The sequence below is a fragment of the Staurois parvus genome, unplaced genomic scaffold (genome assembly GCF_062004578.1).
Source record: "Staurois parvus isolate SC_StPar_1 unplaced genomic scaffold, SC_StPar_1.0 ptg000390l, whole genome shotgun sequence".
Lineage (NCBI taxonomy): Eukaryota > Metazoa > Chordata > Amphibia > Anura > Ranidae > Staurois > Staurois parvus.
Window position 1 is genome coordinate 489,758 of NW_028318186.1, and position 18,629 is coordinate 508,386.

General features: G+C 42.3%; 1 protein-coding gene across 1 annotated transcript in view; it reads left to right on the top strand.

The window, feature by feature from the left end:
- Nucleotides 1-17,402, top strand: part of MCM3 (minichromosome maintenance complex component 3) — a 36,898-nt gene extending 19,496 nt beyond the window's left edge. Inside the window, exons 9-17 of the mRNA XM_089685995.1 lie at nucleotides 1,935-2,143; nucleotides 5,104-5,278; nucleotides 6,157-6,283; nucleotides 7,575-7,725; nucleotides 7,870-8,010; nucleotides 13,763-13,857; nucleotides 15,535-15,608; nucleotides 15,696-15,759; nucleotides 16,769-17,402. Coding sequence (XP_089542121.1) covers nucleotides 1,935-2,143; nucleotides 5,104-5,278; nucleotides 6,157-6,283; nucleotides 7,575-7,725; nucleotides 7,870-8,010; nucleotides 13,763-13,857; nucleotides 15,535-15,608; nucleotides 15,696-15,759; nucleotides 16,769-16,967 — 1,235 coding nt within the window. The 3' untranslated portion in view covers nucleotides 16,968-17,402. The remainder of the gene's footprint in view (nucleotides 1-1,934; nucleotides 2,144-5,103; nucleotides 5,279-6,156; nucleotides 6,284-7,574; nucleotides 7,726-7,869; nucleotides 8,011-13,762; nucleotides 13,858-15,534; nucleotides 15,609-15,695; nucleotides 15,760-16,768) is intronic.
- The last annotated feature ends 1,227 nt before the right edge of the window (nucleotides 17,403-18,629 follow it).

Sequence of the window (18,629 nt, forward strand, 5' to 3'; positions counted from 1 at the left end):
CTCAGTATCTAGCCTAGGCAGAGCTTCCATGTAAGAGCTAACAAACTCATTGACTATTTATACACAGACACTAATTGCAATTTAAAAAGCCACAGATGGGGGACATTAACCTCTAATTGGCATTTTAACCCATGTGTGTCACCTTGTGTGTCTGTACCAAGGCCAAACATTCCAGGGGATGGAAACTTTTGATCCGGGTCATTTTGGGTGATTTCTGTTAATATGATTTAAAAAGGAGCCAAAACAACTATTTAATAATGGCTTCATATGATCATCATCCTTCAATAAAAGAGCATTTTTTGGCATGATCAGTCATATTTTCAATATCAATGCCAACATTTCACGATTTCTGCCAGCGGGTGTAGCGAGGAGAAACACTAAATTTTAGAGCTAATATGGCAGGTGGGAGCAAGAGGTGAAGGGAAATTGTCTAGTTAGGAAAATATTTAATTGTAAATTTCTCACTTTTTGGGGAGATTTCCTCTCACTTCCTGCTGCATCTCCAAGAAGGGATGTGAAAAGAAATCTATCCCCAGTAGGACACAGCAAACCTGCTAGGGGTTTTTAACCCTTCCTTCTCTATCCATAACATCCTTTCTTTTACAATGAATTTTATTGCAGAATATATAACATCAGAGAAAGAGAAACACTGACCAACAGAAATAAAACGTACAGGTTTTCTGATGCATAATACAGGGAATGTACTGATGTATAGACAAGGAAACAAACTTGGTACACATTCTTTTAATTCTTCTGCATACCACCCTATTCTAAATTAAAGTTTTACTTTACCCAAAAGGGGAAGTTCCGCTTGTTTGCTTCCTTAAGGATGAATTGCTTTCTTAAGGATTGAAATTTCTAGAAAATGTGGCTACGCTAGCACAGCTCCCTCCGTCCTTGCATTCGTAGCCCTCTCCTCTGCTCCACCTCTCCAACCTTTTTTATGCAGCTTCTGGGGAAGTAGTTGAGGGGAACGCTATGTGGCCACAGCTCTGACATCTAAGATAGTGATCCCAGCAACAGTCTTCTGACTTTTGGGGAAGCTTTTATAGGTAAATAACATGTACATGATGGGGGGAAAAAGCACCCATAATCTGATGGGAAGATTGTTGAAATGAGTGGCCTGGCAACAGGTGTCTTGAGAAGACTATAAAGGGGCCCCACACTTACATTCTTTGTAGATCCTGGTTGGTTCCACTCTCAAGGTCATCTGTCATGTGAAAGGGGCTTGGTATTCTATAGAAAATTTATATATAGATAATTACATAGTCTGGTTGAATTAAGATACAATTCCCTCAAGTTCAGCCAGTATATGTTATACAATCCTATACCCACTGTTGATCCAGAGGAAGGCAAAAAACTTCCTATTAAGCATGATCCAATTTGCTCCAGCAGGGAAAAATCCTTCCTGATCCCTCGAAAGGCAATCGGATATTCCTTAGATCAAGTTTACCTATCAACATAAGTATCTAGTTATATTTTGTGTTTCTAGAAAAGATTTCAGGCCTTTTTTTAAAACAATCTATTGATCTGGCCAGAACCAACTCTTGAGGGAATCTATTTCACATTTTCACCGCTTTTGCTGTGACGAAGCATTTCCATATTTGGAGGTTAAATCTCTTCCTCCAGATGTAAAGAGTGCCCCCCTGTTCTCTGTGATGACCTTAAAATGAATAACTCTACACCAAATTCACTTTTGGTTCGTTTTTATCTTTTGTTTTTTTTTTTGGCAATTCAAGTTGTTTGACTTTTAAGCTGATCAGTCACCAGATTGTCCATCATGTGTTCCGATTTCACATGCTGCATCATTGATCCAAGTTGGTGGTACAGAAAAGATTAGTCTGGTAGCTAACATTTGTAAGTCACCTATGGTGTCATGATAGATTTTCTGTAAATGGGTTTTTCATTTTAATGGCATATTCCTTTTCTTTTAGGGGAGAGAAGACTGGAGGCTGGTGCCATGGTGCTGGGTGACCGCGGTGTGGTCTGCATCGACGAGTTTGATAAAATGTCCGACATGGACCGCACAGCCATCCATGAGGTCATGGAACAGGGTCGTGTCACCATCGCCAAAGCTGGCATTCATGCCAGACTGAACGCCCGCTGCAGTGTGTTGGCTGCAGCCAATCCAGTCTATGGAAGGGTGAGCTATAGTGACATTCTATAGTGCAATGTATGGTGGCCTGTGCTGTTCATTATTCCAGCTGGCTATTAAAGCGCATTTGAATGAAAAAAACAAGACTCAGTACATGCACTTTTTCCCCATGTTTTATGTCTGTCTCATTTACTGCAGCTGATACATACATACATACATACATACATACAGGTGAAACTCGAAAAATTAGAATATCGTGCAAAAGTTCATTTATTTCAGTAATGCAACTTAAAAGGTGAAACTAATATATGAGACTCATTACATGCAAAGCAAGATAGTTCAAGCCATGATTTGTCATAATTGTGATGATTATGGCTTACAGCTCATGAAAACCCCAAATCCACAATCTCAGAAAATTAGAATATTACATGCAATCAATAAAACAAGGATTGTACATAGAACAATATCGGACCTCTGAAAAGTATAAGCATGCATTTGTACTCAGTACTTGGTTTGGGCCCCTTTTGCAGCAATTACTGCCTCAATGTGGCGTGGCATGGAAGCTATCAGCCTGTGGCACTGCTGAGGTGTTATGGAAGACCAGGATGCTTCAATAGCGGCCTTCAGCTCTTCTGCATTGTTCGGTCTCATGTCTCCCATATTTCTCTTGGCAATGCCCCATAGATTTTCTATGGGGTTCAGGTCAGGCGAGTTTGCTGGCCAATCAAGCACAGTAATCCCACGGTCATTGAACCAGGTTTTGGTGCTTTTGGCAGTGTGGGCAGGTGCCAAGTCCTGCTGGAAAATGAAGTCAGCATCCCCATAAAGCTTGTCTGCGGAAGGAAGCATGAAGTGCTCCAAAATCTCCTGGTAGACGGCTGCGTTGACCCTGGACTTAATGAAGCACAGTGGACCAACACCAGCAGATGACATGGCTCCCCAAATCAACAAAGACTGTGGAAACTTCACACTGGACTTCAAGCATCTTGCAGTGTGTGCCTTTCCATTCTTCCTCCATACTCTGGGTCCTTGGTTTCCAAATGAGATGCAAAAGTTGCTCTCATTAGAAAAAAGGACTTTGTACCACTGAGCAACAGACCAGGTCTGTTTTTTTTTTTTTTTTTAAGCACAGGTAAGACGCTTCTGATGTTTGTTGTTCAGGAGTGGCTTGACAAGAGGAATACAACATTTGAAGCCCATGTCCAGGATCCGTCTGTGTGTGGTGGCACTTGATGCACTGACTCCAGCCTCAGTCCACTCCTTGTGAAAGTCCCCAACGCTTTTGAATGGCCTTTTCCTGACAATCCTCTCCAGGCTGCGGTCATCCCTGCTGCTTGTGCACCTTTTTCTTCCACACTTTTCCCTTCCACATAACTTTCTATTAATGTGCTTTGATACAGCCTAGAATATTGCACCTTTTCACAATATTCTAATTTTCTGACATTGTGGATTTGGGGTTTTCATGAGCTGTAAGCCATAATCATCACAGTTATGACAAATCACGGCTTGAACTGTCTTGATTTGCATGTAATGAGTCTATCTCATATATTAGTTTTACCTTTTAATTTTTATTACTGAAATAAATGAACTTTTGCACAATATTCTAATTTTTCGAGTTTCACCTGTATATAGATATAGAGATATATACATATCCATTTATTTGTGTGTGTGTAGGGGGGGGGGGGTGTTCCTGGCTTTAATGTTTGTGTCACTGATCAAGCATGATCATGCTCACTAAAAATATTAGAATGCACATGCTTATCAAATTCAGCCCTAAAGGGTTAGTTAACATTTGCTAGTTTAAAAGAAACTTCTGCCATGATTAAACCTACTATGCAGGCACATCAACATGTGCAATGCCATATTCGTGGAAACATTACTCCTATAACATCTTTCCTCAGAGGTATATCTGTCCTTAATATATCGTAAGACTACAGTTGTCCTACTGGCTTGATGTTTTATGGCCATGGATGGCCTAAAGCAGGGGTGTCCAGGCCGCATCTGGCCCAGGAGAATTCAGGATGTGGCCCGGGTCATGCCTGATAAGCTAGCATGCATGGGAGGGTTGCAGGGAAAACCGTGTAAAGCACCCGCAACAGCTACAGCAGGGATTCAACAGAGCACCAGGCAAGCAAATGGCACTTGGCTGTATTGGGGAAGGAGAGCTGTTGAAGTGGGCTGTGCCCCCCCCATTCAGATTTCAATTGCTCCCCCTGAAGCCCAGGACCCACAACCTTCCCTGTAGCTCCTTAAACAGAAAAAAACAGGGTTGCTAACTGCCATTAAATTTTAAGGGCAGTTTGTAAAATCCATGATTTTTACATCTGTCCATGAATGTCTGTTACGGATATAAAAATTGCAGATTTTACAAACTGTCTGAATTTAGGTTAGGTTCACACTACTGGGAGTGGTTGCGTCATTCGGAATGGCATCCCCATGAATCTAAAAATGCAATGCATTTTCAGTTGTGGGAGCCGACGAGAAATTGCATGGTGCAAAAGCACCATGCAAATTCTTGGCCACTGCGGTTCAAAAGTTTTTTTTTTTTTTTTTCCCCATTCTTTTTTCCTACACGAAAAGCAGGCACAGCATCCCATTCAAATTAATGGGCTGGTGTGCCCGAGCAACTGTGGCCAAAGACAATTCCTCCTCTTTCAATGTGGCCAAAAGGTAGGACACCCCTGGTCTAAAGGTTTGCGATTGTAAGGAAGAATTTCTCTTGACTGCACAATCATATATAATGCACTGGGGCCCCTTGGATGCTCTAGAATTCAGAACAAAACTGAACTAACCCTTTTAAAACATTCATACTTTTTGTCTATAGTTCCTCATTTTGGCTTTGTAATGGGTAATAGTGTACATTATGGTAAGAAGTCCTTGAGACGACATGTGACTAATTGTGCCAATGGCTGTGCCAAACATGAAATTGGTTTTAGATGGAGTAGGATGTGTAGACCAAACAACGCTTTTTTTGTCTCATTTTAATGCTTCTGTCTTCTGTTTTCCAGTATGACCAGTACAAGACTCCTATGGATAACATTGGCCTCCAAGACTCCCTGTTGTCACGTTTCGATCTGCTTTTCATCATGCTGGATCAGATGGACCCAGAACAGGACCGGGAGATCTCTGATCATGTGCTGCGTATGCACCGCTACAGAGCTGCCGGAGAACAAGATGGAGATGGTGAGTTTATACAATGAAAATAAATAATTAACAGATGGCAGGCTACAGTGAAATTCTGAGGCTAGACAAGGCATGTCCTGCACCTAACCTTTAGTGCACGTTTAGGCCTGTTAGTCCTTTGCTTTCTAATGACATTGATCTCAAAGGTGCAGACAGTGAAGTCTGATCCCTTGCCCCCTTGCAATAGCCGTAATTAGGTAGCTGATAATGAATTTCATTATCTTTACAGCTGTATAGACTGCATGCTTCCAGGTAACATTAGAAGATCCAAGTCTGTAGGGATGGGAGGCAGGCTTTCCAAACTGGGGGTCCCTCCAGGGCTTGCTACGGGTTTCTTGAGCAGCAAGGCGTTTCTGCCTCAGATAAGTAAGGCTGGCCATACATTATACAATGTTCTTGTACAATTTACTTTAGATTTAACAAAACATTGAGGTCAAATGTATACACTGTCAATTTGTATGCAATCATGCAGGCCCTTGCACTACATAGTTGAAGGTTAATTAAGGGGAATTGAACAAGAACATTGTATAATGTATGGCCAGCTTAACTGCTGACACAAATGATCGTTTGTGGCCGTCTGTCATTGTTATTTGACCATCATGCTAATACACAGTGAACTGTAGGTATAGAGATTGGCTACTTGAGACCTGAAGTTATTTATAGGGCTCCCAATGTTTTTGAGAGGCTGGTGTAGTGGCTAAAGTTTGATAGTGCTCCAACGTGTATATTGACAGCTGCAGTCCTCCATTTTCACAGTCCATCTGGCTGCTGCTACAAAATAGCTTTGAACATTGTCTGGCCTTTCCTCTAAGACCGATTACTGACTGTAGTATGTAAGGTGCTGTACCTAAATATGAATCTTACATTTGTCAATCTAGCTATGCCGCTGGGCAGCTCTGTTGATATTTTGGCCACTGAAGACCCCAATGTTAGCCATGAAGAGCAGCAAGAACTGCAAGTGTACGAGAAACACGACAGCCTTCTGCATGGAGTCAAGAAAAGAAGGTAAGTTTTCCATTGTACTTTTACAATCTAGTCTGTTTCTGGGCTCTGGAATATTTGGTTGGTGTACAAATTAGTTGCTATATAAAACCTGTGTTCTCCTATGAAGCAAACCCACTCCTGTATTTAGTCCACTTTTGTAAAGCAACCATTGCCTGTTCCAATGTCCTGCTTCCGGGTATGTTGGATGTTTGGCCCTCTGCTGCGTGCTATGGTTCCTCCTGTTGGATGCAACATAACTATGGGACAATGTCTGATGCTGTCATATATTCAGCAAGCATAGCTTCACCACAGAGCCAAGGCATGGGCACTGGGTATGGGCAAGTATAATAAGCCGTTGCATTATACAGGTTTAGGTGGTGTGTTCGCAGAAATTGTTTTAAACAACCCAGCCACCTTATCCCATAACCTTCAGATAATATATTCCTGTAACTCCAACTCTCACAGCTTTTAGACTTCTAAGACCTGATTTAGTTAAAGCTGCTACTTCAGCACAGTGATGACGCCAATACGGGTCTGCCTTAAAACCAATAATATGCACGTAATTGCTGGGGCTTGCCCAAAACAGACACTATTGGTTCTACTTCTTCTTTTTTTTTTTTTTTTCTTTTTTTTTTCTCATGAGCTCGATTATAACTCAAAAATGTTTTGATGTTACACTGCAATAATTCATGGAAACCAGTCACAATTTAATTTATATTGTGACTGCAATAAATTGAAGGATATGAAGCTGTCGTGTGGGAGTTAGGGGAATTAAAAATTGTGAAGAGGCTCTTTATTGCAGACATACTGTATCCCTTCTGCAATAATATTTGTCTGCCTGTCTGGAATTTTTTGAAAGGCCTGGATTGTTTCTTAGATGCACAGAATATAACTGGATACTAACATTTATAGGTAAAGTTGATCCAGGGAATATCCGATTGCCTCTCTTGGGATCAGGGAGGAATTTTTTTTCCCAGAAGGAGCAAATTGGATCATGCTTTGCTGGGTTTTTTTTTTTTTTTTTTTTGCCTTCCTCTGGATCAACTGTGGGTATAGGATTATAACTTTTTTTTTTCTTATGGTTGAAATGGATGTATACTGAGCTGTACATACACAGGTTAAAGTAGGTTCTTGACCTCCTGTGTGTATATGTAAGATTTGGATCATTCCGGCCCAGCCAAGTAGTTCCGTCAAAGCACCCAAAGAGGCTGTGTAAGATGCTGGTGCCAGTGAGGAGAGGCGCGTTAAGTTTAGCTTTGTCTACCCATACCTTGTCCTGTTGAAGTTCTGATGTTGACTTTATCCCATGCAGAGAGAAGACTGTTAGCATGGAGTTTATGCGGAAATACATCCATGTGGCAAAACTGTTCAAACCCGTGCTCACAGCAGAGGCTGCCAATTACATAGCTGAAGAGTATTCCCGTCTAAGAAACCAGGATCAGATGAGCACTGATGTGGCCAGGGTGAGTTCCAAGGCTGCAGAATGTGCCACAAAGCATTATTGCTGCTTGTTGAAAGTGCTTGCCTTGCAATGAGTGCATTCTAGCTGCATGTCTCTTCTTTTGGTAGCATAAGTGCAAACTAACCTTTCCTCTTTCCGCTTCCAGACATCTCCTGTAACTGCTCGTAGTCTGGAAACTCTGATCCGTCTGTCCACAGCTCATGCCAAAGTGAGAATGAGTAAGAACGTACAGCTGCAGGATGCAGAGGCTGCTGTGGAGCTCGTCCAATACGCCTATTTTAAAAAGGTGAGAGTGCTGAATACTTTAAAGTTCATCTATTGTGACAAGATATATTGGCTGCTGTTACTGAGTTCTCCTTTTTGAGAGTGAATTCCTTTTGCTTTTAAAATTTTTTTTCTTTTTTTCCCCCCTAAACTTTTGAAATCTTTTACTTGCAGTAAAAGAGCCTCTCGATATTGTAGTTAATGTCAGGGGGAAAAAAAACATGCAGTATCTGTCTAATACATGCCCAATGTTTGTTTCCTTTGCTAAACAGAAAAATGTGTCCTCTTACTAGAAGAGGAAGTAATGGGACCTCTCCCTAGCATGGTCATAGACAGTTGAAGTTTATAGTACACATGTGCACTCTGAGCTCATGTAGGTTCATTGCAGCTGGGTTCATGGGTATGCATTAATGCACACTGATAGGTTTGATGAAATCACATGTCTACACACATGTAAAGCATGCATATATATATATATGTGCAGCGCTAAATATAATCCGGATAAACGTATAGTTGCAATGTTCATAAATGGGTTAATAGTCCACAGTAAAAAGAGCTCAAAGGTGATTATAATATTCCCAAAGACGTCGCTTTCATAAGACTCGGTGAGAGGCAGGATATGTATAAAATGCGCACTCACCGGATGCGTAAAGAAAATGCGCAATGTATCAACAAAACAGAGGTCTGCCAAGGGGTCCCTTTCAGGATACGAATGGAATCAGCCCGCGATGGGTGGACATCATCTGGATATATATTCTCAAACTGGAGGTCCACTTTAAGGACACGGATGCAGCCTCTTCAGTACAGTGGGATAGTCACCATGGGGAGCTCTGGGGGATTATATGCTTAATGCAGAGCAACAAATGGAAATACCCATAGTGTAGTATTATTAGAAAACATTTAATAAAGGATGTTGTAAAGCAGCAAAATACCCTCATACATGTATATGCTGTGCGCCAAACATGTGCCAAGATGTTGTATCAAAAACAGTAGGCAGGAAGGTTACCCCTTCTGAAGACGTACTAGTGTACAAAATGCGTCTTGGAGGAGCCTGCGAGCTTTGACGTCACGCCGCCGGATCACGGAGGTCCGGCGGCTCCCATTTGATCACCAGCTGGTTAGTGCTCATAGCAGCTTTTTTCTGCAATACTCATTCCCGCCTACTGTTTTTGATACAACATCTTGGCACATGTTTGGCGCACAGCATTCACATGTATGAGGGTATCTATTTTGCTGCTTTACAACATCCTTTATTAAATTTTTTCTAACAATACTACACTATGGGTATTTCCATTTAGGAAAAACAGAAGATAAGTGAGCGCTTATGTGATAATATATAATAAGCAGCAGCTGTACACCCAAAAGGCACCGTATCAAACCTTCAATAGCATATATGTGAACAGGGAGGTGCAGCGCTGTATAACCAAACAAATAATAATTACACAATAGTGAACAGTGACTGTAAATTAGTGACGCCACTATATGGTGGCTCTAGGTGAAGAGAGTGAAAAACAGTCCACTGAAGGAGTGCTCTTAAGATCCAGGGTGATCTTCAGACGTCCAATATGCAGGACCATCGGGTGATAAAATATAAAGACTGCGCACTCACCAGATACGCAATCTTTATGCGCATTTGTGTAAAATTATCACTAGACCTCCTGTATCATCATCCTGGTCTGGTCAGATCTGGTCAGCATATCCCTCATGGCCCGGTAACTGGATGGATGCAGCTGTTCCGTAGACTTGGCCGGTTCTCACCAGAACTCAAATAAATAGAAAGGGCCACATAGTGTAATATCCTCAGGTATCTTTATTGAAGGCACAGGATAGCAGAAAATCCAACTTACAAAAAAATACTGACCCAGGTATGAATCAAAGATGGCCGCCGGGGCCCCTCGTGGCGCCGGCGGTGAAGCGTCCAACCTGCTGTAGCTATCTGACGCGTTTCGAGCGAAGGCTCGTAGTCATAGGGGTGCAGCTTACCTCCATTTTTCAGTATTTCCATTTGTTGCTCTGCATTGAGCATTTAATCCCCCAGAGCTCCCCCTGGTGACTATCCCACTGTACTGAAGAGGCTCCATCCGTGTCCTTAAAGTGGACCTCCGGTTTGAGAATATGTATCCAGATGTCAATCCATCCCGGGCTGGTTGCATTCGTATCCTGAAAGGGACCTCTTGGCAGACCTCCGTTTTGTTGCTACATTGCGCATTTTCTTTGCGAGTCTGAGTGCTCATTTTATACATATCCTGCCTCTCACTGAGTCTTATGAAAGCGACGACTTTGGGAATATTGTCTCCTTTGAGCTCTTTTTACTGTGGACTGTTAACCCACTTATGAACATTGCAACTATACGTTTATCCGGATTATATTTAGCGCTGCACTTAACATTTATATATGTCTCTTGAAGGATTTAGGGTTTACTTTACTGTGCACAGCTGCTTTTTATGAGTTTGTATTTAACACTCGCTGAAATATCTTACCTTTTTACACATGTAAAGCATGTTGGTGCATATGGACAAGCATGTCAACATGCACTTTAAACAATGCATAGGTGAACCTAGTTCCAGGAAAAAAGCCTGAAAATAAACTTTCCACCATTTTGTTTTGAATGACCTCCCAGAATGTTCTGCAAAGCTAGGCTGTTTCTTTTATTTTTAAAATTGGCTTTAAGGGGAACTTCACTGCATCTGAGCATTACAAACTGAAAACGCTATCTAATTCATTTTTACTATTCAAAGCAATCTCCCCCATCCATCCATGTTTCTATGCTATGTTTTGCTGAGAAAACACGTTGAAAAACGCCCCTTAGCATTTCTGGCCCTGGCTGTCTTGAGTAAGGGCAGATGATTCATGTAACATTTGCTTCTGGAATCCATGTGCTTTTAGTGCAGGCAGGAAGGTGTGCTTAGCTGGGAACCCCCCCCCCCTCCCCCGAAGACCCCTGGGCTGTATGACATCATTTACCAGCAAGTAACTGAAGGAATGTAAAAAAAAAAGTTTAAAACCAGTAAATATTGTATGCTTTCCTATATATTTACTAATGCTAGAAGCATGAGGATACAAATAGTCATTCAATAGTGTTGATTGAGAGGGCAAAGTTCCGCATTAAATGGCAAATCTATAATATAAACAAATACTGACTACTTTCAAAATTTGTCTAGTTTCCATTTAATGTTAGTCGTTCTATATCCGTGAGTTAAAAGATAGTGAAATACTTGCTTTTTGCTTCCATGTCGCTTTGCAACAACTATAAACCATAAAAATGCTGCGCTACATTCAAACTAATTAAAGTGAATGTGGAATTCAATATCTCAAATAAATAGCAATAATGATAAATATAATAAGAAATGTGCTTAGTGATAACACAAAAATGATGGCAAAACACAAACTTAAATCAATACGCATGTGCAAGAAAAATGCACATACATATATTACATCACACGTGCAAAAATGTGAAGTGAAGTTACATCTAAATAATACACACAAACTCAAAGTCCAATAATGGAATATTAAAAGTGAAAAAAAGTCCAATAATGGAATATTAAAGGTGAAAAAAATTTTTTTGTTTTGGTAAACTGTGTTTCCAATAGGCTGTAAAGTGACCACAGGTGAAACAAAAACGTGCAGGTATCTGGGTGTAGATAGCTTGTGAATCCAACCACCTTCTGGATTAGCCTCTCACCGCATCTCTTCGACCCTTGCGGGTCAAAGAGCAGTATGGATCCCTCTCACAGATCCTCCAGGCACCAAAGCACTCCAAAACCACTTCTCAGGATATAATATTCCCACTCAGCTCTTCTCCAGGTATAGATGAAATATCATCGTCACAGGACTGACGGTGGTGGAAGATCCTGTGGTTGAAGATGCTGCTGTGGATGCCGACGTTCCTTTACTAGTCACAGTTGTAGAAGAGGTGCTACTTGCAGAAGTTGGGCCCTTTGTGGTGGGTGGCGCAGGAGGAGACGTAGGTGAGGGCTTTGTAGGTGTACTGGACGGAGTGGTCTTTGGCGCAGGAGATATTGTGGAATTAGTAATGTTGCTTGCTTTCGTTGTAGCAGCAGTTGTAGTTGCGTTTATAGTATCAATTGCGGTAGATGTGTTCGTAGATGTAGAAGGTATTACTGGACCATATGGATCAAAAGCCAGCAACAACTGTCGGCGGTCAGTTGAGAATTTCACCATACTGCATTTTTGGGTTGATTGACCCTAGTGTGCTGCTGATGTGCTCGGATGCATTTTCAGGAAGCTATGCTTTCTACCTGGTAGCACAATATATTGTGCCTAAAGTGAACCAGCCATTTTGAATGTATAAAAGCAACAGGCCTGTGTCTGAATATACACTGCTCAAAATAATTAAATGAACGCTTTGAAAACACATCAGATTTCAAGGGGGGAAAATATCTTACTGGATATATATACTGATATGGACTGGGCAATGTGTTAGGGACGTAAGGATGCCCCATCGTTTGATGGAAATTAAACTTCTCAACCTACAGAGGACTGAATTCAAAGACACCCCGAAAATTAAAGTGAAAAAATTATGCAGCAGGTTAGTCCATTTTTCTGTGATGAGGATAGGGCGCCGGTGACGGCCCTGCCAATTCTGGTTAATGGCAAATGCCAATTGAACTCGATGGTGCCGTGCAAGGAAGCACAGGGCTCACTAAAGGACATCATGCCTTCAGGCCACCCTTTTGAAGTCTATTTCTGATTGTTTGACCAGAGACATTCACACCAGTGGCCTGCTGGAGGTCATTTTGTAGGACTTTGGCTGTGCTCATCCTGTTCCTCCTTGCACAAAGGAGCAAATACATGTCCAGCTCTCCTAGAGTAACTGCCTGTCTCCTGGAATCTCCTCCATGCTCTTGAGACTGTGCTGGGATACACAGCAAACCTTCCGGCAATGGCACGTATTTATGTGAAATCCTGGAGTAGTTGGACTGCCTGTGCAACCTCTGTAGGGTCCAGGTATTCTCATGCTACCAGTAGTGACACTCACCCTAGCCAAATGCAAAACTAGTGAAAAACAGAAAACATGAGTAGGGAAACATCTACACTCAACGACCACTTTATTAGGTACACCTTGCTACCCGCTGAGGTCTTCTGCTGTTGACCCATCTGCTTCAAGGCTCGTCTTGTGCATTCAGAGATGGTATTCTGCATACCTTGGTTGTAATGAGTGGTTATGAGTTACTATCGCCTTTCTATCATCTGGAACCAGTCTGCCCATTCTCCTCTGACATCAACAAGGCATTTTCGTCCACACATCTTCTGCTCGTTGGATATTTTATTTTTCAGACCATTCTCTGTAAACCTTAGAGATGGTTGTGCCTGAAAATCCCAGTAGATCAGCAGTTTTTGAAATATCCAGACCAGCCTGTCTGGCACCAACAACCGTGCCATGTTCAAAGTCACTTAAATCCCCTTTTTTCTCCATTCTGTTGCTCGGTTTGAACTTCAGCAAGTTGTCTCCACCACATCTAGATGTCTAAATGAATTGAGTTGCTGCCATGTGATTGGCTGATTAGCAATTTGTGTTACCAAGCAATTGAACAGGGGTACCTAATAAAGTGGCCGTTAAGTCTGTTTAATGCGGTCATCAAAAATAAGGAAAATCTCAAACGGTAAATGGTTCTTTTGCAAAAATGTTTATGAAACCCACACTAATAAACCTTCTAGAACATGGATTACATAAAGATTTTGGGTTTATTTTAAGGTAGGAGGTGCCCAATTACTAGGATTCCAATGAGCTGAATCTAGCTGTATCATTTCAGGTTCTGGAGAAGGAGAAGAAGCGGAAGAAGAGAGATGAGGGTTCTGATACTGAAGAGGAAGAGGTGCAGACCGAAAGGAAGACCAGAAAGAAAAGGTGAGTAACATTGTATCATCTGCAGTGAGTGGTTTTATACCTTGTCCATCAAAATGTCTACCTTGGGACTTCAAAGTGACATTGCAGGTGAACAGCTAACGAAAAGAGGATGTTTCCCCAAATTGAGACTTTAAAGGCACGTAGACTATGAAGATTTTAAAAAAGCTCTTTTCACCTTTTTATTGTACAAAATGTGTCTAAAATCTCAGCATAACAGCTTATAGTACAATATTATAACACATTTGATTACACAGAATGGTCCAAGACTTACTACAAGTTTGATGTGTCTCTGTTCACCAGATGCATTTCAGAGATTTAGCACTTTCTTCAGGGGTTTGAAGGGTATCACATCTGATTAGACAGTAATTGTAGGACAAACGTTGTATAACTTAAAGCAGAGTTCCAGCTGGAAAAAAAGTCAGCCGCTACAAAAACTGTAGGTACTAACTTAAAATACAGCCACTTACCTGTCCCTTATTCCAACGGTGTCCTCACCACTGCTGATTTCACCGGCCGTCTTCTCTTCCTGGTGCCGGAATCTTTAGTGTGGGCACCCAGCTGTGACAGCTGCCCACTGTGCATGCGTGAGAAGCGCTGCGCTTTGTAAATGGCCAAGTAGTCTTCTGGGACCAGTCATGTCCCAGAAAACTACGGGGGGGGGGGGGGGAAGGGGCCTAGGCGATTGCAGTGGAAGTGGGAGCAGGTACCTGTCAAATTTGGGTACCCGCTCTGTCCGTCCCCCACTCCCCTAAGGTGCCAGTCCTTAATGGGGAGCTGGGAACAAAGCATTAAAACGGAACTTCCCCATTTGGGTGGAGCTCCGCTTTAAAAACGTGTGATCATTGCCATTCTGCCCATCAACCTCAGACTCCCTCACTTTCACCAATATGGAAAAATGGAGCGCAAAAGCAACCTCTGGGGCCCAAAGGTTTCTGTTTTGCATGTGTGGCAAACTTGGGGTGTGGATAAGCAAAGCTTCACTATGATGGTAATTTTAGGGGAATATATGGGTTGCCAGTGTGCAGAGATGTGACCGTTCCATCTTGTGTGGTCAGTGGCAGGTGGACAGCCAAGTACAGTATTACCTTTCTGAGAGCCGTCTTGTACACCGGTCAGCCTCATGGATAGGTAAGGGACACAGCTGAAGTTAGGAATAGTGGGGCATCTTCATGGCAGTACAGGGCAGTAATGGAATCGCATGACTGGTCAAGCAACAAACTTTTTCTTTTTCCTAGAATATTTAGCCTATGCATAGTTAGTCTGGGTGAAAAAAGACAAACGTCCATCCAGTTCAACCATAGAAGAAAAAAAAAAGTTATAATCCTATACCCACAGTTGATCAAGAGGAAGGCAAAAAAAACCCCCAGCAAAGCATGATCCAATTTGCTGCTGGGAAAAAAATTCCTTTGTGATCCCCTCAGAGGCAATTGGATATTCCCTGGATCTACTTTACCTATAAATGTTAGTATCCAGTTATATTCTGTGTATCTAAGAAAGCATCCAGGACTTTTTTAAAGCAATCCACTAAGCTGGCCAGAACCATGCCATGCCTAATCCTTTTTGCTACTAGTTCATTGGCCAACACCCTTCAGGTTCAACTGCAAGTTGCTGGTTATGATTTTGTGTTCAAAAGAAAATGGATTACCTGTGCTTTATCTGCTTTAATTTGTATTTTAGAAAAGCCAGCACTGCTGAGGGAGACGCACATGATCCCTATGACTTCAGTGACACAGAGGAGGAGACCCCCGATGGTCAGTACTGTTTCATTGGATTTAACCTTGCTTGTGGTGTGTTGTATGGTGTGAATTGTAACACTTTTTTTTATTTTCCTACTATAGTTCAGTCCCATGCACCAGAGACCCCGGCAGAGAAGGAAAAAGAGACTGGGCTGTCTGGAGACAGGTGAGTCTGCTGGTGCCGTAGTTGGCGCTCCCAATTACTTTCCAGGGTTTAGGTGACGGGTCACTCCAACCACATGTGGTATTTCAGAGCTGGGTTGGGTGGCTGTCCTTTCTTGGAGGTTTCAGTCCAGTACAGGAGTTGGGGCAGCTTGGGGCCCTCTAGGTGTCTGCATCCTCTGGTTGCATTCTAATGGCAAATAAATTCAGCAACTCAATCCTCTCGATTGCCATGGCAGGCAGGAGGACCTAAAATTCCAATTTAAAAAAAACAGTAAATTTGGAAGGACCCTGTCCCTGTAATACACCTTTTGAAATTAAGCCCTGTGTGTGAAAGTTTTACCTGCTGCTGCCAAATCATCTGCTGAAGTCAGGAGTGAAACCCAAAACTTTGGCATTATCACAGGTTCCTCCTGCTGACCTCCATGTATCTTTTATAATGAATCAAGGTCAAAGGGAAGATCCAGTGAGAGCTGCAGAGGACCAAGGAGATGAGTGTTTCTGTTCAGACTTACAGAAGACTTGAGATTAAAGCAGAACTTGATAAAAAATAATGTTCTTTAGCAAGGAACCAAAAAGCTACCAAAATGAGTGTGTGCTGTAAACTTGCCTCCAGCATTGTTCCTGTTTCTTCTTGCTGGAGCCTGCCATTTTGCTGAAGCCCAGAGCCCCTGAGTAACTTTTAGGCTTTCAGTAAATTGGCCTTTAGACTTTCAGCACAGTGCTGAAAAATAGAGCAACTGAGCATGTGAGTGTGAGAAAATGTATTACTAGATCTTAAACAGTATAGGCACTTATGTTTAATGTTTTACAGCTAGAACTGCAAAAGGGGCCAACCTGAAGTGATCTATAAGGGCTTCATTTTCTGACTAAAGTTCCACTTTAATGGGGGGCAGGAAAGGGCTTAGCATTGCACTCCATTTATGACATGATGTACAAATCCTGATTATGTAGCAGTTTCCCACGCTAACCAATCCCGGATTGTTCTAAAATTTATACTGCTTTGTTTACAGGCTGAAGACTTTCAAGGCCGCCCTTCTGGATGCCTTTAAATCTGCCCACGCTCAATCCATCGCTATGCCAGCCCTCTTGGATGCCATTAACAAGAACAATGATTCACCTTTCTCACAGGGTGAGGTGAAAGCTGCTTTGGAGCTTATGGAGGAAGCAAACCATATCATGGTTTCAGAAAACATTGTATTCTTGATCTAACGGACAATGGCGGAGTTTAACTTTGGCAAAGATCTGAATCTGGATGTCTCTGGCCAAATGACTACATCTTCCCTTCATGGGGGGGAAAGCTTCCAAGCAGTGTCTATCCTACGTTCCTGCAAGTGTTTAATACTTCTCACCAAGGCCTTTATTTTAATGTAAAATATTTGTAGCTCAACTTTTATGCCAGACTGTAAATATACATCAAGATTGTATTATGCTTTGTCTTGCGAAAAAGACTTTTAAAATGTTTTACACAGTGTGATAGAGGTATGTTACCCCATTGGACTGCTTTTGTTGCAATGTTTTATTTGTATAGCAATTTACCCTGTTCAGAGGGTACTTTCAGTGTAAAGTTTTTACTTTGTTTTAATCAGTTTTATGTTGAATATTGCTCCCTGGTTTCATATTGATAAACATCTTATGCCTTTTAAATATTGGCAATGAATGTGTTTTCATTGTAGTTTTTCTATACTACTGCTATTGAGGTGTGCATACATGTGAAAGATGAGCTCCAGGCAAAGTAAATACACGAAGTGGGTTACTTTTTGTATTTTTTTTGCAGATTTGTGCAGTCATCTAGTACAGGGTTTGACAAATCCCGGGTGCCTGGTGGCTATGGTGAATAGAAAATATAGCCTGGCGCCCGGACTGTTGTCAGCCCCGGTGGTGTAGCCTAGGGGAGCGCAGCCAGGTGCAACATTGCCGTGCAGCCTGCAGGTGTCACTAGTGTGTGAGGCTGCGGATAGTAGCGAGGAGCGGCGCTGTGAGGGAGGAGAGTGGTGGGAATGTGAAGGGTGGGTTAGGGGAGATGTGGGGCTGTACATTAGTAGGAGGGACGGGTCACAGGAGGAGCAGAGCAAGCAGGAAGTGTCCCCTGTGCGGCTCAGTGACACCTGCCGTTCTGGGGACAACCCTGTCTTACCTCAGAGCAGTAACCGGCAGCATGACAGTTTGGTGTGGCCACCAACAGTGCCTTTAGTGCAAGCCTCGTCAGTGTCCACAGCAGTGCGGCCTTTTTGTTTTTTATTTTTCAGCCTCTTCATGTAGTTGGTAACAAATAAAAACCCAATGGTGATTAAATATAACTAAAAGAAAACTGTCTAGAAAAAAAAAAAAAAGATACAATTGTTCTTTACACTTGGTTCACATCTGTGTAGGTGGTGCCCTTGTGGGACAGGCACAAATACCTGCAGCTGCACCACCCAAACAGGAATGCAGGACCTGCAGGTGGGTGCCATTGTTCTAAAGGCATGCGGCCTGCACTGGAAATCGCAATCGTACTGGGAACCTCCTGTTCCCGTATGGGCTGCGATTTCCAAAGTAGTGCAGGAACTTCTTCCCTGCGTGTTCTGTGGCACAGGAGTCCATTTAAACGAATGGGCTTTCGTGCCCGCGCAAATCACGGCCCACACGACTGTACAGATGTGAACCATGGCTTAAAGTGTGACAGTGCTGAAAGTTGAAAATTTGGCCTGGGTAGTAGGAAGGGGGTGAAAGTAACCAATAGGCAAGTGGTTAAAAAAAAAAAAAAAAAAATGGCTCTTAACTTTTTTTTTTTTTTAGCTGGCTCCTAGATTCAAAGCAAATTTGTCAAGCCATAGTCTAGTGCAGGGGTCTGCAACCTTTAAGACATAAAGAGCCACTTGGACCCGTTTCCGA